This window comes from Panthera pardus, unplaced genomic scaffold, assembly GCF_024362965.1.
Source record: "Panthera pardus isolate Hobbes unplaced genomic scaffold, ASM2436296v1 HiC_scaffold_9, whole genome shotgun sequence".
Taxonomy (NCBI): Eukaryota; Metazoa; Chordata; class Mammalia; order Carnivora; family Felidae; genus Panthera; species Panthera pardus.
In genome coordinates this window covers 2637856-2661145 of record NW_026527024.1, presented here as the reverse complement: position 1 = coordinate 2661145, position 23290 = coordinate 2637856, and the positions used below count along the sequence as shown (strand labels likewise).

Sequence of the window (23290 nt, the reverse complement as noted above, 5' to 3'; positions counted from 1 at the left end):
CCACCTCCCACGACAGTAGAGAGACGTGGTTCTCTGTCTCTTTACTGCGTGCCTATTTCTGGGTGCAAAATACGAGGGGAGGTCCGAAGGCTCCGACCAGGACAGACGCGCATTTTATTCTAGGTCTGTGTGTGCGTCATCAAAAAGTTTATGAAACAATGAAATGCACCCTTACTGTGTTCTAATTCACATTTTTGTGGTTGTGTAATCAACTAAGTCGATTTTATGATCCACTGATGGGTTTGGACTATTCGTTTGAAAACTAATCGTGGCCAGGGGGCGCCTGGGCGGCTTGGTTGGTTAGGCGTCCGACTTCGGCTCAGGTCATGATCTCACAGTTTGTGAGTTCGAGGCCCGCGTCGGGCTCTGTGCTGACCGCTCAGAGCCTGGAGCCTGTTTCGGATTCTGTGTCTCCCTCTCTCTGACCCTCCCCCACTCATGCTCTGTCTCTCTCTGTCTCAAAAATAAACATTAAAAAAAGAAAAAACTAGCAGCCAGGTGCTCCTAGAGCAGCCAGGAGGAACAAACGAAAGCAGCTCCCTTCATTATGCCTGGTGCAGGAAGCCCTTGAATTCTTTTTGCGTCCTTGGTGTTGGCTGCTTACTCTGAACTCCTCGTATTTTTCAGTCCGTAACCTGGTGGCCCGGAGCAGGGGGGGCGGCACAGCAAGCAGGATGGAGGGGAATCCTTGCGGGACCTGCAGAAAGGGGGAGGGCTCATTTGATACATAGTGTTATCCATATGGACATTTCATACTCTGAAAATTCTGAGCCCCAAGCCCTGCAGGTATCCGCTCAGCTCCTGGGCGGAGCCCCAGAGCCTCGCTGGGTAGGTGGTTGGGGGCAGAAATGAGGTCTCTCTGAGCCCTGATGCTTGTGCCAGATGCTCCTGCATAGGGCGTGTCTCAGAGCCAGCCAGCGGCACTGTGACCTTATAGAAATGTTCCCTGGGTGCCCAGTTCTACTCAGATTTATGATGCCCCTCTTGAAGTTTGGGCCAAACCCACCTGAATTCCCCTGAGGTGCCAAGCGCTGCTTACGAGGGGCACCAGGCAGGGTGGGGGGCTCAGGTGTGATGGAGGGCCATTTGGGTCTGTGGGATGCACTCAGAAGCACCTCCACTTTCCCTCGTGGTTGGTTTTTCTGCTCCAGGAAGGGGACGTTAGAGTGTGGGAGCCCCGTAATTATAGTTCCCTAGCTGGCCAGGCAGTGTGTGGCCCCCACGGAGGGTTCAATGCCAAGGATAGCACAGTCTCGGTTGGTGGCTTGGCATTTTGTTTGTGAGTCAATAAAGCCTCTCCAGAAACCCAGACTTGGTCTTTTCAAACCCTATCTTAAGAGTTGTCTCAGTAGAATAGTAAAATGTCAGGGCTGAAAACAGCGCTGGGATTAAGGGCTGTCCCTCCTGTCACAGATGGCTCCTGTGTTCAGTCTGCCCTTGCCTTCAGAAGGGCCCAGCGGTCCGAGGTAGCCCATTAAACATCACTTCCTTTTCATAAGATCTGGGTGTTTCCCGCACTCTGAGCTGTCATCAGTCATTTATACCTCAGTATGAATGAGCTTATGAGCGCCTTTTCCAGTATCAGTTTTGTTTGGGGGAAAGACAGACTCCCATTTGAGTCTTGCTGCGTGCCTGGCACTGTAGAGGAATGAGTCACTCAGGTGAATGAGCCGAGGTCCTTGCTGTCGACCCGCTGCCGGTGTGGGAGGGACCAGGGCAGCGTGAGCAGGTGCCTGGGGGAAATTCGCACGACGCTCCCCCCCGGCTAGTGACGCAAGAGTGACTGCTTTCATTTCGCAGGTGAGGCGTGAACAGATGAGGCTATGATGGGACAGCAGGGCTTTTCTGAGTCTGCTGCTCTCCTTCGCGTGTGGCACGTGTTCTCCAGGACAGTAAAAATAGGCCTGTTTGGGCTGTTTCCTGTTTTTCCACTCAACTCTGCTGGGATGGAAACCCTTTCCTATCCGTCTCTATCCCGCCTCCAGCTATTTTCTTTGGGGATTTCTTGTGGCGAAGTGAAGGCTCAGCTGTGTGTACAGAGCCCCCCTTCCCCCGAGTGGCCCCCCTCTCCTTCCCAGAGGCAGCCAAAATAATATGTATATTATAAGGGTATGTAATATACCCTTAATATACACATCTATGTTATATGCCCTTAATATAAATGATTACAAATTAATACATTAGGTGTACATAACACATAATGTAGATACGCACACACACACACACACACACACACACACACACACACACACACAAAGGGTTTGTTTTAAGGACTTAGCTCATCTGTGGGGCTCTTGAGTCCTAAATCCACAGGGCGGGGTGACGGGTGGGAGTTCAGGCAGGAGCTGGTGCTGAGGTCTTGGGGCAGAATTCCTTCTAATTTTGAAAAGCTCAGCGTTTTTGGTTTTTTTGTTTGTTTGCTTTTTGAGAGAGTGAAAGAGAGAGAAGGTACATTAGTGCGTGCAAGTAAGGGAGGGGCAGAGAGAGGGAGAGGGAGACTCCCAAAGCAGGCTCCGTGCTGTCGGCACAGAGCCTGATGCGGGGCTCGATCCCATGACCGTGAGATCGCCCTCCCTCTTCCCTTCTTCCGGGAGGAGCCGGGGGCTCGGAGACGGCAAGAAACAGGGTTGATTCCAGTTCCTAATCCTCGGTGGTTAACAGAGAGAGGCTGGACTCAACCCGGCCCGGACATGTGTCTCTCAGGGGTCACTCTGGGGGCCCGAGTGAGGAGGGGCGGGGAGGGGACCCTGGGAATGTGGACCGGGGGCCCTCAGGCCTTCCAGAGCACCAGCCAGTTCCCTCTGCACGGCGTCCTCAGCCGTAAGGCCAGGCGCCCGTGGGGCCCTTCCGAGCTTCCGTGTAGCAATAGTCGAGCAAAGGCTGCTTACGAGGCAGGGCAAGGCCCAGCTGCCTCTTAAACAAGAGGAGACCAGGAGCAGCTGGCCCTTGGTAATCCCTCCCTCGAAGGGCGGCGCACGAGGTGTCTGTCACCCTGTCCTTCGTCGTGGGGAGGGGATCGGGCCTGCTCTCTCGTTACAAGGACGGACAGCCAACGTCTGCAGAACCTTTGCAGCTTTGTTTCAGGCCGTGGTCGAGTGGAACGTGACAGGCCACCTGGGCTTTCCAGGTTGACAGTTGACCCGGGACGCGGCGGGGGGGTGGGGGGGGTGTCCCGGTGATACACCTGTGCCGTCCCCAGTCCCGAGGACAGGTGTGGCCCCCCGGCCAGTGGCCTCACCTGACAGAGTGAAGAACCGAGGCTCCCGGAGGCTAAAACGAGGGGGGAGTTCTGGAGAGAAAACGGCTTCCCGGCTGGTGCTTCTGTCGTGCCAAAGAAGCTGCCAGGCGAGGGACCGGGGACGGCCGCAGGACAGGGTAGTTCCTCAGCACTGGGCAGGGTCAGGCCGCCATACTCCCTCCCCTCCTGGGGCCCAGAGCTCCTTTCTTTGGAGAAAGGCCAGCTCAGCGCAGGGGCCCAAGTACTTTCCTTGGCACCGAGGCCCCGGGGCAGCGGGTGGGGGAGCCCAAGCCAGCTGTCAAATCAGTCGGGACCCCCCGGTGGGGGGCCTGGGGCAGGCAGGGTGGCTGCAGGCGGGAAAAGGAGCGGTTTTCTTGTCTTTTTTACATCAGGAAGCCTCTCCAACTGCAGTCAGAAACCACGATGTCCTCTGTGGAAAATCAAGAATTCTGGAACTTCTCTGAGAGTTAAGTTTAGGCTTTGCCGAATTTGGCCCCTGGCCCTCCCCTGTTGCCGAGTTCCAGCGATTCAGGGTTTGTTCCTTATTTTTCGGAGAGTGGTTATATAACGTGAATGTTTTCCAAAGGCCCCAACTGACCATGGCTCTGGTCGCCACCCCCCACATTGGTACCAAGAACTGCCCGTTGGGCAGCTTTGAGGGATGGCGCTAACCCAGGCCATCTGGAGACACCTCACTCGGGCCTCCCACCTGAGGTGCTTGCCAGGCCCTCACCGCAAGGGGTGAACTTCAAGCCGCAGCAGATGAGACACAGACGAGGCTAAATCACGTGAGCAGCAGCCCTTGGCGTGACGGGGACGAGGAGAGTCAGGGACACGGGCAGGGCAGGCGCGTTCCGTGTGGAACCTGAGTGACCGAGTACTGGTGATTCTGAGGGTGCCGCTCACAGCTTTCCTGGAATCGTGCCAAGCATCCATGAGGACGCGCCTGGCATTTGTGTCGATGACCCAGGTGCTTAAGATAGAGGGGCCTCAGAAACCAATGGAATAGGCAGAAGGTTAACACTTAGGAGGCAGAGGAAAGTCACGTCAAGATAGAAAGAAGTGCGGCTGGCTCATCGCCACCTCCTCTCTGAGGCATCAACGGGGAGCATGGCTGTGCCCTCGCCCCTCCGCAGGTGCAGCCCATGTTCATGGACACCCTGCCCCCAAACCCGGAGTTTCTAAGGCGGGGGAGATGACTTAGAAGCCTGAGAATAGAAGAAAATTATTTTCGTGACGAACAGAAGGTGAGAGGGTACATTTTACTTCTTTACGGGGTTCCTGATCCCAGGATGACATTTAGTTCAGCGATAAAAACCCAGACCGTGGGAGCTGAAAGGCATCTTCTCGAATTATCCGGTTAATCCCCTCGTACTTGACAGATGAGAAGCTGAATGCAGACGTGTCTGAGACCCCCTCCCTCCCCCCTCCCCCCCCGAGTCCAGAGCTGGGGCTGGAACTCAGCCTTCTGGCTCCTTCCTTGCACACGGGTCGTGTTCTTGCATGCGGAGGGATGTGGGACCCGGCTGTGCCCATCACCAGTCCTTCCCAAGCCTGGGGTGGCTCCAGATGTCTCTGGTGCCTCGGGTCTGCTCAGTGGGAGCGGAGAATGAAAACCATTCTAGATGTGTTCCTTCCTCAGTAGGAATCAGCCTGCTGCTAATTGCACAGGAATGTCCTATTGTGACCCTGATATTTAAAACCCCTGGCCGGCCCTCAGGTGCAGGCCACGGGCCCCTGACATTGGCAGCCTTTCTGTTTGTCCTGTCTTTGTGCCTTCGTCAGGACTGTTCCTGGGGTATCCCAGCTGCATCAACAAAGGAGTTTTGTAAGACCAAAAGGTCAGAACCGTACCTGATCGATACGCACTTACCCCGCACCTACGCTCGAGGCTAAAATATGAGTAAGACAGCCCCTGTCCTTCCGGGATTCGTAAGTCAGTTGGGCACGGTATAAAATCCATTATCTTCTGGGGTTCGGGACGCGTGGCAGGGGACTGGCCCCCAAACTATGCGAAGCGTAGGCATGCCGGCGTGTGGAGCAATGGCACTGGGTGATGGGACGCCGGTCTTTGCGACATCAGCGTGAATTGCGTTTGATGAAGAGTAGGCCTTCAAGAGAAAGCATCATAAGCTGCCTTGGGGCTGAAGCGCTGAACCGTACAAACCCCCACTCCTCTTTCTTGTCCCCCGAGGTTCCGCTGTGCCAAGGATACTCAGTTTGCGTCTTCCCAGCCTCTGATACCGAGTTGGGTTTTGTTCGCGGAGCTGAGCCATCGCAAGGAGGTGCTGGGATTGAGCGGAAAGAGCTCTGAGCGGGAGTGCGTGGTCCTGGGGCTGCAGGGCCTGATTGCTACCGTCCGCCTGTCTGGCTCGGGCAAGTGGCTTAACCTCTCTGACCCTCAGTATCGTCATCTGTGGACTGGGATGGTACCGCTTGCCTTCCCTACTTGTATGGGCTGCCCTAAGGACCAGAGAAAGGTTTAACAAGGACACGCTAAGGGCAGATTAATAACAGCTCTGTTGCCGATACCTTTTTTGCGGTAGAATGTTGGCTTTTGCCTGAATTTCTGAAGAGGGTAGGGATGGGGCTGTGGGGGTTAAGTGAGCTATTTTGTTTTTAATGGTTATATATTTTTGAGAGAGAGAGAGAGAGAGTATGAGCAGGGGAGGGACAGAGAGGGGCAGTGGGGGCGGGGGGGACAGAGGAACTATCAGCACAGAACCTGAGGCAGGGCTTGAATCCACGAACCATGAGATCATGACCTGAGCTGAAGTTGGACACTTAACTGACTGAGCCACCCACGCACCCCTAAATGAGCTACTTTAAAAAAAAAAATTTTTTTTTAACGTTTATTTATTTTTGAGACAGGGAGAGACAGAGCATGAACGGGGGGAGGGTCAGAGAGAGAGGGAGACACAGAATCCAAAGCAGGCTCCAGGGTCCGAGCTGTCGGCACAGAGCCCGACGCAGGGTTCGAACTCACGAACTGCGAGATGATGACCTGAGCCGAAGCCGGACGCTCAACCGACTGAGCCCCCCAGGCGCACCTCCTAAATGAGCTACTTTTAAGGTCAGCTCACATCTCAGCGATTTTTCCAAACTTAGGTCTTTTCTCTTTTATCCTTATGCTTTCCTGACAGGCGACTTTATCAGCCCAAATCCTGAAAATTCACTTTCCCCAGAGACCCTGACAGTGGTCTCCAGAGCCTGCGGTCAAGGTCTAGGCTATAGCGTGTGCGGCTGATGACGATCCCAGAGTCTCTTGGCCGCAACCAGGTCTTAAACGTCTCCTAGTGCCTCGACATGGCCCAGCAAGGTGCCCACCTGGCACCGTGGGCGGCCTGACCGGCTGGCAGACCAGAAAAGGAGGTTCAGGGATGGCAAGGAGAAGAGAAATCGGTGAGGAAAGGGTGAGGCTCTGGTGGGAATGTAAAATTTCGAAAGCCCGTAAACGGGAAGTTCCAAGAGCCTGAACCTTCTGGAATGTCAGCCGAGCTCGGAGGCCAGGCCTCCCGTTATTCCACCAGCTGATAGCCTTGTGGCCGCAGTTGCAGTTCGAGATTTTCCCATGCCTGGTCTCCCAGGTGTGTGCTGTTTCTTGGGGAGCTCTGAGAGATGAGAGCCAAGATTAGCGTCATGGAATGTGGGGCGGAGGAACCTTCCAGCAAAGCCCGCCACTCATGCCAAGGGACTTCCCTGTAGGGATGCTTGACTGAGCAGACACACCACAGCGGTCGGATGGCTTGGGACTTCCGTGAGCTCCCCCTGGTCAGAAATCGGGGCGGGGGACCCGCCGCGGCCGCTCCTGGCGGCCCCCCGTGGCCACGGGCCACCTGCGGCAGGAGCCGGCCCAGCATTCTGGTCTCTCCCCTTCCCAGACCGTCTTAACGTGAGTCATTTAGCCACTGGGGCCTCAGTCGCTAGAGCGTGATGGTTCCACAAGGAACAAATGAGTGTTTGTGCGAAGGCTTCCGCGCGTGGAGACCGCCGTACTGCACAAATGTTGGAGGGTAATGATTATTTGAAACCGGAGAGGAATGTACTCATTAAAACAGGAGATAAGCATCCCACACCGTGTTCCTGCTCACTTCCCAGGGAATTGCAGCCGCGTGGGGCCTGCTCGTGGGCACAGACCGCGTGGCCCCCCCCCCCCCGCCCCCCGCTGGCTGCCCAGGGGAGGGGGTGCTGATCCGAACGGTGCCGTGTGCCCGCTGTGCGCCCGGCAAATGCAGGGCGGAGAGTGGGACTAGCTTTCCCCTTGCCCCTGATGAACGCAAAGCCTAGTTAGAGAAACAGACTCGTAAACGATCCTAATACGGCACCCCAAGTCCCGTCATATAGGTTAGGAGTTCACCGTGTGAACCAGGATTGGGGGTGGCAGGGGGCGGGAAGACCAGTAAAGCCCAGAGCGGGTGAGGAGCTGGGGACAGTGCTGGCTAGCACTGGCCATTCACGCACGGCCCTTTGCCAGGCTCTGTGCTAGAGGCCAGCGCTGTCCTGGAGGGACTAAAGTGAAGCAGGGTCTGTTCTCCTGGGAGGGGGTGGACAGCAGCCAAAGAGCAGCCTCGAAGTGAGGTGTGTGAGGAGTTGAGACGGCGTTCCAGACCGCGTCCACAGACACGCGGCCGCGATTGGAAAAACCAGCCTGCCTGAGAACTTGCTGAAGGGAGACGGGGTTTTAAAAGCACATCAGAAACAAGGCTGCAGAGAAGCACATCAGAAACAAGGCTGCGGAGGTCGGCGGATCCACGGGGCCCGGTCTGGAGACCGCAGGGCCCGGACGAGGGTTCCTGACCGTGGCTCCTCCGAGCAGTCACCTGTGGCCCTCCACCTGGGCTGCCGGCCCAATCACCAAGATGCCTGGACTGCACCGTCGATGGATCAACTCCCTTCCACGGCGGGACCGAAGCTCCCCAAGTGCAACCAGGCCCGAGACCACAGACCTCAACACCAGGGAGTCTGAGTCTGGAATCTGCACGCGTAAGAGCTCATCAGCACGCACTGGTCAACCAGGGGTGGGAGCCATTGCCGAGTCCCTGGGGTGCCAGGGGAGAGGCTGGCATAGTGAGACCCACGTTTTCAGGGATCACTCTTCAAGCAGAGGTTTGGAGATGGCCTGAAGGGGGTGGGGCTGAAGGTCTCAGAGAACAATTAGGCAGCCCTAGAGAGAGCTGGGGGAGGAGGGTACAGACCTGGACCCCAGCAGCAAGAAGGGTGGCGGGGACAGAATGGGTTACGAGAAAGCCTGGGTACACAGGGGCGCCTGGGGTGGCTCAGTTGGTTCGGCGTCCGACTTCGGCTCAGGTCACGACCTCACTGTTCACGGGTTCGAGCCCCGCGTCGGGCTCTGTGCTGACAGCTCGGAGCCTGGAGCCCGTTTCGGAGTCTGCATCTCCCTCCCTCTCTGCCCCTCCCCTGCTTGCGCTCTGTTTCTCTCTCAAAAATAAATGGATGTTAGAAAAAAAAGAAGAACAGTGTGAGATGTTTCACAGTTCCTGATCTCAAAACTTACTACAGAGTCGTAGTCATTGAATCAACGTGGTACCAGCATGAAGACAGACATGCGGCCCCCGAGATAGAATACAAAACCCAAAAGAAACCCTCACATGTGTGGCCAAGCTGAGATGTGTAGCAAAAGTGCCAACGCCATTCAGTGGGAAAAGACCGTCTTTCCTTTCATTTTTTAAATGTTTACTTATTTTTGAGTGAGGGAAAGAGCGCACGCAGGGCAGGGGCAGAGAGAGCGGGGGACAGAGGATCCGAAGCGGGCTCTGGGCTGACAGCAGCGAGCCCGACGCAGGGCCCGGACTCACGAACCAGGAGATCATGACGTGAGCCAATGTCAGACCCTCAACTGACTGAGCCACCCGGATGCCCCTCTTTCTTTCTTTTTTTTTGTTTATGTATTAATTTTTGGAGAAACAGAGAGAAACCATGAGAGGGGGAGGGGTAGCGAGAGAGGGAGAGGGAGAATCCCAAGCAGGCTCTGTGCTGTCGCTGCAAAGCCCGACTCAGGGCTCGATCCCACAAACGGTGAGACCAGGACCCGAGCTGAAATCAACCGGCTGAGCCACCCAGGGGCCCCAAAGGCAGTCTTTTGGATGCATGGTGCTGGGAACATGAATATATCCCTGGAAAACAGGGAAGGTGGGCCCTCACCTTAGACCATAGAGAAAATCTGACTCAGAATGGACCTCAGACCTCAGTGTAACAGCTACACCTAGAAAAGGCTTAGGAGACAGCACAGGGGAAGAGACGCTTGACATTGGATTTGGCAGCAAAGTCTTCATCATGTCACCAAAGGCACATGCAACAAAGTAAAAACAGATAGATCGGACGACCTCAAAGTTACGAGCTTCTGGGCATCAAAGGACCCGATCGCCAGAGTGCAAAGGCAACCTACAGGATGGGAGAAAATATGCACGAAGCATCCATCCGACAGAAGGCTCGCGTCCAGAATGCATAAAGAACTCCCACCAATTCACCAGCAAACAACCTGGTTAATAAATGGCCAAAGGACTTCCTGAGCAGACATCTTTCCAAAGAAGAGGGAACACCCGTCTCCAAATACAGTCACGTTCTGAGGTTCTGGGAGTTAGAACTCCAACCCGCGGGTTTGGGGGAGGGGGACGTGATTCAACACCTATGTTCACGGCAGCGTTTCTCCATAGCTACAAGGTACAAGCAACCCAAGGGTCCCCTGATGGTTGAATGGATAAGCAAAATGCGGCCCGTCCATACAATGGAGCGTTATTCACTTTTTAAATCTGTATTTATTTATTTTGAGAGCGAGAGGGAGTGTGCGTGCATGCGAGCAGGGGGAGGGGCGGAGAGAGAGGAGAGAGAGTACCCCACCGTCAGTGCAGACCCCGATGCAGGGATCGATCCCACGACCTCGAGATCACGATCTGAGCTGAAATCAGGAGTCGGACGATGGCCCGAGCCACCCAGGCGCGCCTGTTATTCACCTTTAAAAGGAAAGAAACTCTGACACCGGCTACAACATCTGAAATAATCTAGTCACAGAAGCAGGGCAAATACTGCATGATTCCACCTACGCAAGGTACTGGGGTAGTCAGATTTATAGAGACACGGTGTAGGATGCTGGGTGCCAGCCGCTGGGGGAAGGGATGGGGAGTTGTCTCACGAGGACAGAGTTTCCCTTTTGCAAGATGAGAAGGGTCGGGGGGACGGATGGTGGTGATGACTGCGCGGTGTGAATGCACCTAACGCTCCCAAGCTGTACACGCAAAGTGGTTAAGATCGTAAGTCCTGTGTTGTGTATATGTTGCCACAACGAAAAAGGGAAAACAGAAAGGTTAAGGACGCAGGCAGGTTCTCCTGCTGGACTTCCCACGTGGGGCTTCTTCCCGGGGTGTGAGGGCATCTGTCAGGTGAGACCAGGGGAAGGAGGAGCAGAGCTGAGAGTGGAGTGATGCCGCGTGTGGGTCCCCGCCGCCCCTCTGTGCCACCGTGCCACCAGCTTCACTGAGCACTGAGCCCCAGCCGCCAGCCCGGCTCTCCCCGCCACCGGCCCCCATCATCTCTCCAGGAAGACGCGCGTCCTGGACCCCTTCCGCGAGCCCCACATTCTGTGTCCTGACACGAGGTCCTGTCCCATCAGCCTTTCCCCAGGGCGCCGAGAGTCCTGCCCTCCACGGCCGTCTTCATCCTGGGGCACTTTCCCTCCTGCCTCTAGTCCCAGCCTCTTCTCCTCACCCCTTCCCCGGGGCGGTGGGGGGCAGTGGCCTGTTCTGGAAGGGAATGTGAGCGTGTTCTCCTGCTGGACGTGCTGCCGGATCTCCCTCCCGATCTTAGAGGGAGCTGGCATGCGGTGCCCCGTCCTCTGTCTCCGCTTACATCCACACCCCTCCCTCGTGGTCCGTGTTTACGGAGGACTTAGGAGGGGGTGGCGATGCACACACAGAGTCAGTGAGGCCCCTGGGTGAGGCCGGGTGGGCACCCGAGGGCCACTCCGCTGACCACATGCTCTCTTTCCATCCTAGGACCTGAGTTCCTTTGCCATGCCTCTCCTGGACGGAGACCTGGAGAGCTCAGAAAAGCATGCTTCTCGTAAGGTAAGCCACCTTTCTCACAGCATCTCGCGGCTCACCTGGGGTGCCACTGAGGCGGGACTCCCTCGGTGAGAGCCCAAGACAAACGTCCGCCTGCTCATCCATCGGTGCTCCCACCTGCACATCCACCCGTGCTCCCACCTGCACATCCACTGTGCTCCCACCCGTTCATCCGCTTATATTCCCACCTGCTCATCCATCGGTGCTCCCACCTGCACATCCACTGTGCTCCCACCCGTTCATCCGCTTGTATTCCCACCTGCTCATCCATCGGTGCTCCCACCTGCACATCTACCTGTGCTCCCACCTGCACATCCACTGTGCTCCCACCTGTTCATCTGCTTGTATTCCCACCTGCTCATCCATCGGTGTTCCCACCTGCACATCCACCTGTGCTCCCACCTGCACATCCACCCGTGCTCCCACCTGCACATCCACTGTGCTCCCACCCGCTCATCCGCTTGTATTCCCACCTGCTCATCCATCGGTGCTCCCTCTTGCACATCCACCTGTGCTCCCACCTGCACATCCATCTGTGCTCCCACCTGTTCATCCGCTTGTATTCCCACCTGCTCATCCATCAGTGCTCCCACCTGCACATCCACTGTGCTCCCACCCGTTCATCCGCTTGTATTCCCACCTGCTCATCCATCGGTGCTCCCACCTGCACATCTACCTGTGCTCCCACCTGCACATCCACTGTGCTCCCACCTGTTCATCTGCTTGTATTCCCACCTGCTCATCCATCGGTGTTCCCACCTGCACATCCACCTGTGCTCCCACCTGCTCATCCACCCACACTCCCACATGCCCATCCACCTGTGCTCCTACATGCAGTCCCTGCTGCTTACCCGCTGGTGCACCTGGCCGCTGCTGGGATGACCCACCTCACCTGGCCATGCCCCTCACACTTGCGGCTCTCTAATTTGAGGGCCTCCTGGGCTTTTTTCCCTTCTCTCCTCCCTCTGGGTTCAGCCATGCCCTCCCCCTTGTCTCCCCAAAGGAGTCCAAGATAATGTGGAAGATCAACAATAAGCAAAGAGAAGAGGCTCAAAGTATCAGTAAATGGGAGATTCGGAGACCATCCGTGGCTTTCAGCTCGTCCCGTCACGGACAGACCCGCCCCCCCCCCACCCTCCGCTCCGGGTGTCCGTCCTTCCCTTTGGTCTCCTGGCCACTTCTCCTTGCCTCTGTCTAGCTCACTGCCAACCCTGCCCCGCTGGTCAGCCGGTGTCTCGGCAAGGCTGACGGCCGTGTGGGGTCAGGCCGCCGACAAGAAGTGTGTATCCCGTGAGCGTCAGTGGGCGCGGCGCGAAAGGGGAGGTCGAGGCGGCCGGCCGTCGGGAGCGAGGGTGGGGCAGAGAGCTGGGCAGCAAGTTCTTTCCGGGCCCTGTTACCCACGGCCCCGGGGGCGGGGAAGGGACCTCAGGAGGGGCCCAGCCACACGGGTGCCGTGGGCAGTGTCTTGGCACAGACGTACCGGGCCGCACGACTCCGGCTCTGGGTACAGCCCGGGGTTGGGGCCGGAGCTCCAGGGCGGAGGGCTAGCCTGTTCTCTAAGCATTTTGAATTGCGCACAGTTAAGGCAGCATAGCCTGGTTTAGGCCTGCGGGGTTCCCCTGGCCTCAGCTCCCTGTCCCGACCGAACCAACGACCTGATTAGCGGTCACCGTGGCCCAGCCCGCAGAACCCCTCAGAGGATGCCCTCAGGAAGGAGCCACGGAGTTCCTAGCCCGGAAGGGCACGGTCTGCGGCTGCAGGGCAGGTCTTCCTCCTCGCGGGGGTTGGATGCCAGGAAGCCCGTCCTCGAGGTGAAAAACCTGAGGCGGAACCTTGCATGTGGTGAAGATACACGGCAAGGACTGAGGCCTCACCCAGCCCGGCCGGCCCCCACTTTGGTGGCTCCCAGAGGGTTCCAGAGCAAAGTCATTGTCACAAATGCACGACATGGGAGCGGAAAGGGACCATGAGGGTTTATTGCACCCCCAGCATGTCCTTGGAATGCTGGGGGACATTGGCAATGGTGACGTCTGGGACATGGGCCTCAACAGCCCATGGTCTGGCTGGGAGAGGAGGTCCGGACTCCCGAGAAGGTAGTGAATTGTTCCAGATGGTCTGACAAGGGCACGGGACACGGAGGGACCGGAGTGCTGGTTAGCTGGGAAGGCGCTTCTCCCCTACATCTGTGGCCCGATGTAGCCTGGAGACGGGCCTCGGATAGAAGGTGCGGCAGAAGAACGTGGACAGGGCGGGGCGCTTGGGATTCCCGCTGATCCTGATTCCCGAAGGCCATCCCTCGGTCTCCCCCCTGCCACCCTCACCCCGTCCCCGGAGGGCAGGCGTTCCCTCCCCCTGACCTTGAACCCTGGCAATCCTCCTTTCAATTAGACTCCAGTAGCCTCGAATTATTTGGACATAAGGTCGGCCTTTCTGAGAAGCAGAGTTAGGCCACTGCTGAGAAGAGTTTCCAAACTGCCTTGGGAGGGCTGCCCTCCTCCCCTGCCTGATTCTGCCCCTTCGTGTTAGCAATCCAGTTCCAAGCGTAGACACCCCTGTGAAGGGGAACGTGGCTTCGATTCTGCTGACATCTAGCCCTTTCCGTGGACGTGAGGGTGGCCACAGAGGGCCACCGAGGGGCCGCCAGGCTCCTCGGGCGGAGAAGTGTGGACACAGTCGGACACCCACAGCCTCCCCTGCGTCCCAGGAGCCCTTGTGCAGCTGGATGGATGGGCTACACTTGAGCTCCCCTTGACAGGTGTTCCTGAATATTCCAGCGGCCAACCTGGCAATCTGTCACATCAGTCATCCAGGATCTCCGGGCCTCCTCACTGGACCCCTGTCCGCGGTGCCCCCGCCCCCAGAGATGGCAGCGCTTTGTCACATACCGTGTCTCTGTGGGAAGCTTCTGGTCACCTTGACTCTGCACGGCTCTGGCGTGCAGTTCCCAGGCCAGCATCTGGGGCCAGGCCAGTGCCGGGATCTCGGGGATCGTTCAGCACCGTTGCAGCCGCTCTGGGTCAGCCGGCATGGCGCCGGGGGTGGGACGGGGCGTCTGCGGAAGGCCTGCAGCAAAGATCTGAGCACCAGGCGGCCTGGCCTTTGCCCCAGTGCCCTCCTGGCCGACGGCTGGAGAGTCCACTCCCCGTTAGCTCCTGAACCGCCGGCACACATCTTGGGAGTCTCCGGGCCCTTTTGTTCGTCCAGAGGCGGCGCGTCGTCCGATTACATTTATCGAAGTATTGCTTCATCGCAGCCTTGCCAGCAGGCATGAGCCACAGCCCCGTCCCCGGCAGCTTCCGTTGGCCCCCGAATCAGCATCGCCCCCGCCCAGCCTGCAGGGAACAGACGGCTGGCATGCCCGGCCATCTCATCTCCCCTCTGCCAGGCAGCGTGGGCCCCCGCGGAAGAAGGGGGAGCCGGGCTGTGTCCACCATTGTTTGGCCTTTTTGGGGAGAGGTCTACTTCCCGTGGGTTCCCTCCTCCGTGTCTGACTCCGTCAGCCTGGAATTCTCAGTGCAGAATGGCATTCCAGTCAGGAGAACCCTAGGGTGCCCCTTGTTTACCAAATAAGGGCCAAGCCAGCGCTCAAGGCCCTCTGCTCCGGGCTCGTGGCGGCCACGTCTTGCCCGCCATTCTCCCTTCCCCCAGAGAGCCCAACACGGGCATGTGCCCAGCAGCTCTGCCTTCTCCCTGCAGAGCCCCCCGGGGCCTTGCGGAGCACGGCAAACTCGGGGGTCGCCTGTGGGGTTAGCCTCGCAGCTGGTTCCTAAATGCGACCGACTCTGCCTCCGCCCCTCAAACCTGACCTTGACTCCGTTTCGTGTCTTCCGGGCTGCTCCCACTCCCTCCAGCAGCTATTTCTGCCCCTCTCGGGAGGGAGAGGGTGGAAGCTTTGCGACCTTCACCGTGTGCCTCCGGCTGGCCCCTTCCCCTGGCTTCGGGCTCAGGGGTGCTCAGTGAGCGATGGTGGAGGCCACCAAATGGTCTGCCCTGAGCAAATCTGTGCCATCCCCTTGCCGGAAAGCCTCGGGGAAGAGTCAGGTTCTTACACCGCAGGTGGTGTCGCGCCGTAAGTCAGCCCTGCCCCCCTGACGCCCCACAAACATCAGGCAACCGTTAGTTACAAATTCATGACCAGGAGCACGGATCAAATATGCATGGCGTGCTCACTGTGTGCCAGGTGCTTCCCCGCCGTCGATCCAGTCAACTTCGCACCCCGTGGGTCGGCCTAGTGTCCCCCCTTGGATGGATGAGGGCCCTGGACCTTAGGTCGCTTGTCCACACCGCTGGAAACGGAGCCGTGATTCAGACTCCAGTCTCCGTGTCCAGACTCCTTGCCTGCATCGCCCCGCTGTTGGGTCACCTTCCACTCCTTGTGTGACGTTCCCCACCCCCCCCTACCCCCACCCCCACCCCCGGCCATAGGCGCGTCTGGTCTACTGCGTGGAGAACGTCTCCTTCTTAGTCATTCTTAGGGTTCAGAACAACGTGAGGAAGCCTGAGTCCCATAGGTGGGGGGGATAGTGGCAAAATCGAGAACTCAGAGCACAGGGAGCGGAGGTCTAAAGGCTTTCAATATCAAGGGCTAAAGAGAGAAAAAAATTCACCTCTCTATAAGGAGACGCGCTTGTGGTCTGTGACTGTTGTAGTCCCGGCCTCTGGCCCAGAAGCTCACTCACTGAAGGGACGGACGTGGAGCCCACCTGGGCATCCCCATATGGCCCCACGGGCCCTCTAGTATAAAGTGGGGAGTTGTAGGGAGAAGTGACTTGTGGTTGAGGGTCACTGAGGCCCCCCTCAGCCCCACCCCCACTCCCGGGAGGGCATAACCTCCAGCGAGGAGTCGTAAGCCCAGTTCGGGGCGCCCTCTGGTGGGGGAAGAGCTCACAGGGGCCCTGGGTCGCTCAGCCACCCCCGGGGACAGAGGCCAGAGCCCCACAGATGCTACCTCTGGTCGTGTGCGTGCTCTCGTGCCCTCACCTATCTTTGCGAGCCTGTGGCCACCAGCTGGGTGGCATCGCGGGGTCTCAGCACGCTGGGCGGTTCCCTGCCCGGCCTCCTCCTCGTCCCGTGAGCCCCGTGGACCCGTCGCTGTTCTTTCCTACCGTGGGACCGGGTAGGCCCTGAGGTCCTTCTGGCCCCCGTGTTGCAAGTTTGCCAAACCGACAGGAGCAAACGAACGCGCAGAGGGTAGCTCCTGCGACTCGGGGGCGGGCGGGCGTGACGCCTCGGCTTACAGATGAGGAAACTGAGGCACGACGAGACTAAGTTGTGCACAGGGAGGCCCAGTGAGGGGTGAGTCGGGGTCAGACCCTCGCGCTCAGGCTGCAGGTGTAGCTCCGGCTTCCGATGTCCGTCCAAGTGCGTGAGTCACGTGCCCCGGCTTGACGCCGTGGACGGAGTCGTCGTATCTCAGACCGTAACTACAAGGTCTAGTCACCAGCCAACTGGGCCTTGTTAACTTCCTTCCTGAGCCCTGTCACCAGCCCCAGTCATCCTAATGCCACAGCAGCTTGGGGGGGGGGGGTGGTGGAATTCATGTTCCTCAGCGCTGGGACTGCCTCTCGGTGGAGCCCCAGGCCGGCCGTGGTTCAGGCCTTAGAGGTATACGTTTCCTCCTCTGAATTTTTAAAAATTCTATGAATTAAGTTACTTCTTTATTAAATTATTTATTAACTTATTTATTTTAGGGAGGGCGAGAGCAGGGAAGGGGCAGAGGGAGAGGGACAGAGAATCTTAAGCAGCCTTTCTGCTGCCAGCACCGAGCCTGACGCGGGGCTCGATCCCGTGACCCTGGGATCGCGACCTGAGCCGGAATCAGGTCGATCCGACCGAGCCACCCAGGCGCCCCTGTGTTTCCTCCTTCGAAGAGGGCCAAGAGACCATCGTGCCAGGGTAGTCAGACCTCGAGAAGGACAGACGTGAGGCGTGAAGAAGTAGACGCCAGGAGACAGACCCACAAATAGGATAAAGGGGAAGATGCGTCGTCTCGAACCACCTCGCTGCCTCTTCCGTGCTCGTCCGCTCCAGGAAGCCCCTTCTAGAGGGCTGGGTGGAGGTCACCGGAGCCCTGGGTGGTGCTGACGGGCCTGCGGACGGGCCACCCTGGGTCAGGTCCTTTCCTCCGGCCCGTGGGGTCGCTCCCGGTGTGTGTAGAAGAGCTCGGGGCCGTCCCTGGGGCGGGGTGCCACGAAGGTGCAGCCCGGTGGCGGTGAATATGGGGAGGGACCGGTCCAGCCGCGACGGGTCCGGCGCGGGGCTGAGGTCTGAGTGCCCGTGCTCGGAGTGACCGCTCTGTTTGTCTGTCTCTCCCCAGGTGGACAGCCCCTGCAGCTCGGGCAGCCCCTCCAAAGGGTTCTTCTCTCGAGGCCCCCAGCACCGGCCCTCCAGCCCCGTGTCTGCTCCCGTGAGGCCCAAGGCCAGCCCCGGCTCTCCCAAAACCGTGTTCCCATTTTCCTACCAGGAGTCCCCTCCGCGCTCCCCACGCCGCATGAGCTTCAGTGGGATCTTTCGCTCCTCCTCCAAAGAATCTTCCCCCAACTCCAACCCGTCTACCTCGCCCGGGGGCATCAGGTTCTTCTCCCGCTCCAGAAAAAGTAAGACATTGATGCTATTGTTTCAGGTGGGTGCCGGGCCGCTGGGGACCTTCCTACGGCTCGCGGGGCCACGGTGCCATTTGCGGGGCGCCCAGGCTGGCTGGGTGGCTGTCGGTGACTTGGTGCTGAGTACCTATGTCTGTGGCTGTCCCCCAAGAACAGCCGTCGCCCCGGAACACTGCCGCTTTCCACCTGTCACTCTCTCCCTGTACTAAGGCGTCGGTTCGAGGCTAACCAGAAACATCCCGGTACTCACTGTGTGACTTCTAAGGACAGCCGCAGACACTCCGGCCGGCAGCCTTCCCTGAAATCAGCAGTGCTGTGGTCTGCCAGAGGTGGCCTTCGCGGCCCGTGGCTGGTTTCGTGGGGTTTGAGCGTCCCTGTTTCTGACAGATCCTCACTTTCTGTTCTGGGCTCTGGGCAGCTGGGGTTGATCTAGAGAAACAAGGGAAGGAAACGTATGCTTAAGAGAGAGTTGAGGCTCTTGAGTGTTTGTGAGCGGAGGAGAAAATACTCTCCACGGAGCACTGATGATCATAAGCGGAAATGCACGAGGCAACCTGTAAAGGAGACGGAGTTTTTCTCCTCCCCCCGTGTCTCAGCGCATCGCCCCGCGCCTTCTGAGTTTTTCTGATGACAGAAAGCTCCTGTTGGGGAGGGCAGTGACTTGAGGTCGTCTCTTCCCAGCCTGCATTTGCACTCAGGACCTGCAGGCTAAAGCGATACTCAATCTGCAAGGCCGGGGCACGCGGTGCAAATTCAGACTCTGTGATTTGCAAGGAGAGGGTGGGGAACGCTTTTCTTTTCTTTTCTTTTCTTTTCTTTTCTTTTCTTTTCTTTTCTTTTCTTTTCTTTTCTTTTCTTTTCCTTTTTTTTTGTGGTGTGGGATATTGTTGCCAGTACCCCCGAAGTCATCCCCCTTGATGAGCAGACCTAAGCATAAATTCACAGATGTCATATGACACAGTGGCCCTCCAGGGGACATCAGGGGGGCAACATGTAGTTGGGAACTATATATACAAAGCCCACGAGGGAGGCCTGTGTCCCAGCACCGATGTCCTCGCGTGCTAGGAAGCATCCCCAGCTTCCTTGACAGAGATGCTGAAATTCTCAGATGTCCTCTAAGAGGAGGGGATATCAGACAGATCTTCATCGGCGTGTCCTGTTTCTTCAACGGTGGCATCAAGCCTCCATTGGTTATGACAGAACGAGGCTGCATCGGGCTCCTGGGGCTGCGTAACAAAGTACCCCAACCTGGATGGTTGGGACAACAGAAATGTCTACTTTCACGTTTCTGGAGGCCGGAAGTCCAAAATCAAGATGTCGGTAGGGTGGTGCTCCCTCTGAAGGGTCTAGAGAAGAATCTTCCGCGACTTCCTCTTGGCTTCGGGTGCTGCCAGAAATCCTTGGTGTCCCTTGGCTTGTAGAAGCATCTCTCCGATCTCTGTCTCTGCGTCCATCGTCGCCTGTGTCTACGTCCGTGAGGCTCTTCTCTTCTTATAAGAGCTAAATCATATTGGGTTAGCAGCCCGTCTGTCCGACTCTAGCGTGAGGGCATCTGCGGTGACCCTGTTTTCAGAAAGGTCACCCTCTGAGGTTCCTGGGAAGGCATGAGTCTGGGGTACACTGTCCAAGACAGGACACAGGTTGTATGGGAAAAGCCGAGATGTACGGTTCACATCACGGGCTGGGGGCGTAGACGATTTTGTGGGTGTGGAGTGGCCAGCCTGTTACGACCAGGGTCCTTTCTGAAGGTAGAAAGGAGAAGCCACGATACGGGGTCTGGGAGGGTGGGATGTTGGCTAGTGGACAAGGGCCAGACTCTCAGCTCCCTGGGAAGCAGGAGCCCTTGCTGCCTTTTTCTGGTCGGCATTGTAAAGGGTTCTTCGGTGTTCTCGGCCGGAAGACACTGTTTCAAAGGTCCGTCTCATGAGATGCTATGGAGTAGGCATTGCTTGTCAAGGCTCCTTTCTACCATCTGGCGAGGCAGCTGCAGAAGGGGCTCAGGAGGGCTTTGGAATGGCTTCAGCTGCTCCTAAAGACAAGCATTGATTTCGTGGGGGTGGGCGCTTGGCTTCTCCACAGAAGCTCTCTGGGAAGGGATGTTCAGCCCAGAGAAGACCGGGTCCCAGGACACCCGCCCATGCTACCGCCCTTGAACCACCGACCAAGGATGTTTTCCGAGTCTACCCTCTCAAGGTGATGCCTCCTCGAGTTCTGTCTGCCGCCTGCCTCTCTGTCGTGTGACTTAGGGCCCACAGGGTGGCACAGGACCTAAAAGTTCAGCAGCCTCCCCGGTGGCACGGATACACACGCAAGCTGGATAAACACCGTGATCGGTTGTTAGGGGGAAAGGAAGCAGGAAGACAGAAACGACGATCACGCTCATCTTCAAAGGGGAACTAAAAAAGGAAAAGGAGATAATTCGGTCTTCAGACACTCCGAGAACGAGGAAGGGAATCTAGGTGGGAGCTTCAGTCCAGATGGTACATCTGGCCCTGGCACCAATGGGTACCCAGGCTGGCGGGCGTTCTTGGCCCAGGGGAGAGAACCAAAGCTCTGTTCTAGAAGGATCTTATCTCATGGAGGAGCTGCCTCCGTGGCGTGGCTGCAGTCTTCCACTGATATTCACCTCTGGCCTAAGGTCCAGTGGCACGTTGATTCGAGACATGTCTTGGGGCTTCTGGGTCTTTCTCGTACTGCCTGCAGCCCCACTATGTAGCAGCAAACCTGCTTCTCTTGAGGGTCAGGGTCTTACCCCACCCGAAACCATAATCTGCTTTTTTGCCTCTTCCTCTCATACGCTGGTGGGCAGACTACAGCCTGGGGACGAACTCTGGCCTGCCACCAGTTGCTGTAAATAAAGCTTTATTGAAACAGTCACACCCCTTTATTTCTTTGGAGTGTGGCCGCTTTCACGATGCAGTGGCAGGATCGAGCAGTTGCAGTGGAGACATTACGGTCCAGAATGGACCCTGTCGAGCACCTCAAGAAATCCGAAGTGGCCTTGTGGCAGTAGAAGCTTCCAGAACAGCGAACCTTTATCTTCGAAAGATTTGTTTTAGAGCTTGATCTTGCCTTTGGAGATGAGGAAAGGAAAGGAAAGCCCATGGCAGTATGTTCCTGAATTCAAATAATAGTTTAAAGGTTTTTAAAATTTTTTAATATCGATTTTTGAGAGAGGGAGACAGAGCATGAGGGAGGGAGGGGCAGAGAGAGAGGGAGACACAGAATCCAAAGCAGGTTCCAGGCTCTGAGCTGCCAGCAGAGAGCCTGATGCGGGGCTCCAAACCATGGACCGCGAGATCGTGACCTGAGCCGAAGTCGGACACTAAACCACCTGAGCCACCCAGGCACCCCAAAGTTTTTTAGATAATAATAAAACAATCTTGCACAGTCAGCAAGGCAGGACCTCAAGAGCGGCTTAATGTCACGTCACTAAACTTTGCTTTCTAATCGTTATTAATTATTATAATGTAAATATTCTGCCTGATAAACATAAATAATTACAAATGCCTATTACGTGCATTCTAAGCGTGTCCTATGTAACAATTGTTTTAATCTTCATAAAAAACCCTATAAAGTCGTATTTTTACCATTTTTATCAAAATAAAAACTGAGCCACAGAGAGGGCAAGTCATTGAGCAAAGGCCACACAGCTGGTAAGCGGTGGAACCAAGATTTGAACTCAGGTGGCCTAACTCCCGAATCTACTTTTAACCCAGATACGAAGACTCTTCTTTAAAGGAGGGGATTTTAGGAATATATAAGCCAATAATAGGACAATAGCCGGCCATTGAAGAGAAAGGAAAATAGAGGTATTTCCTTGGTTATTCCTTGCACCAAACTCACTTCCATGTGGAACGAAACTTTACATGTTACTTAAACGCCCTGAAAAGTGGATGAAAATCTTGGGGTGCCAGGCCTTTGTAAAGGGTGCAAAAAATATGTGTGTAAACGCGATGGGAGCGTTCACAGCCTTTCTCACCGTCCCCGGAAGTTTGCAGGCTTGATGCTGAGAGCGTCGGTACATTGGTCTGGGTAGAGAAGAGTTAGATGATCCGCGTGGGAAAAGCACGAGCTATCCGAGGGAGCAATGCTTAGGTACGTGATGGGGTCCAGGGAGTGAACGGAAGACTCCAGAAGGTGGATTTGAGCTGGGCGGGACGTGGGAGTGTGGGCAGTGAGACCAGAGCCCGAAGCTCAGTTACTGTTCTGGGGAGGACAGAGGGGCAGGGACACCTCTAGAGGGGTGCTCCTGCGTTCAGGGGAGACCACCGCACCCCCAGCTCCCACCCTGCCCCTTAACACCTCCTTTTTTTTTTTTTTAAATGTTTATTTGTTTTTGAGACAGAGAGAGATACAGAGTGTGAGTTGGGGAGGGGCAGAGAGAGAGGGAGACACAGAATCCGACGCGGGCTCCAGGCCCCGAGCTGTCAGCACAGGGCCCGACGCGGGGCTCGAACTCACGGACCGCGAGATCGTGACCTGAGCCGAAGTCGGACGCTCGACCAACTGAGCCCCCAGGAGCCCCTCAACACCTCCTCTTTGGAAGGGCCCTCCTCGGGCGCCTGCACAGAATAGAAGCATTCTTCACATCACACTGCTTTTTCTCCACTGTAGGTAGTGGGTCTTTATCGCTTCTCTCGGCTGCCCTTCCCTCCAGAACGTACGCGCTGTGAGACGAGGGCCTCTGTTTCGTCCCGGGCTCTTTTCTCAGTGTCTAGAATGGCGCTGGGCACTTAGAGGGCATCCAACAAACCCCTTGCCTTTGTTCATCGGTGAGTCCGCCCGCTGGCCTGGGCTCTCAGGCCTGCCGCTTCCGAAGACGGGGCATTGCCCGCATTCAGCGAGAGGTCTCGGCGGCTTGGAGAAGCGCGACTCTTCGCAGAGACGATAAAGGAAAGACAAATGAAAACCGACCACGGAAGGAAGACCGCTTCAAAAAAGCAAACACGCACGCACGCACACCGATGCTCCCTCGGAGCCCGGCCGGCGGAGAGGTTTCCCTCTGGCCTTCGCACAGAAGACCGCTTGCCGCGGAGGCCACATCCCTGGCTCCCTCAGGCCCTGCAGCCTCTCTGAGTTGTCAGGCACGTCCGTCCATCATCGGGCCTCGCCCTCTGCCTCCCGAGGTGGACGTCGGGTCTCAGGCCACCTTGCGGAGGGGAGAAGCCGCCAGCCTGGAGCTCTTTCCTCGGCCGCCGGCCCCAGCCTGTGGCTTCTCGGTGACCTTCCAGCAGGCCCCTTTGAACACCTTTTTTTAGTCTCCATCTCAAGCTCCCGTAGGACCCGTGCTCGCAGGGACCAGCACGTATCCCTTCCTTGGTCTGTCCCTGGAGCGCATTCCTTCCTGCCTTCTAGCAGCGGTAGCCCCA

The 23290-nt window shown here is 57.1% G+C and overlaps 1 protein-coding gene across 5 annotated transcripts in view; it reads left to right on the top strand.

The window, feature by feature from the left end:
• Positions 1-23290, top strand: part of PRKAG2 (protein kinase AMP-activated non-catalytic subunit gamma 2) — a 256749-nt gene that overhangs the window by 62861 nt on the left and 170598 nt on the right. For all 5 annotated transcript variants that reach the window (XM_053898674.1, XM_053898675.1, XM_053898677.1 and 2 more), the window contains exons 2-3: positions 11248-11319; positions 17633-17912. In XM_053898674.1, coding sequence (XP_053754649.1) covers positions 11248-11319; positions 17633-17912 — 352 coding nt within the window. The remainder of the gene's footprint in view (positions 1-11247; positions 11320-17632; positions 17913-23290) is intronic.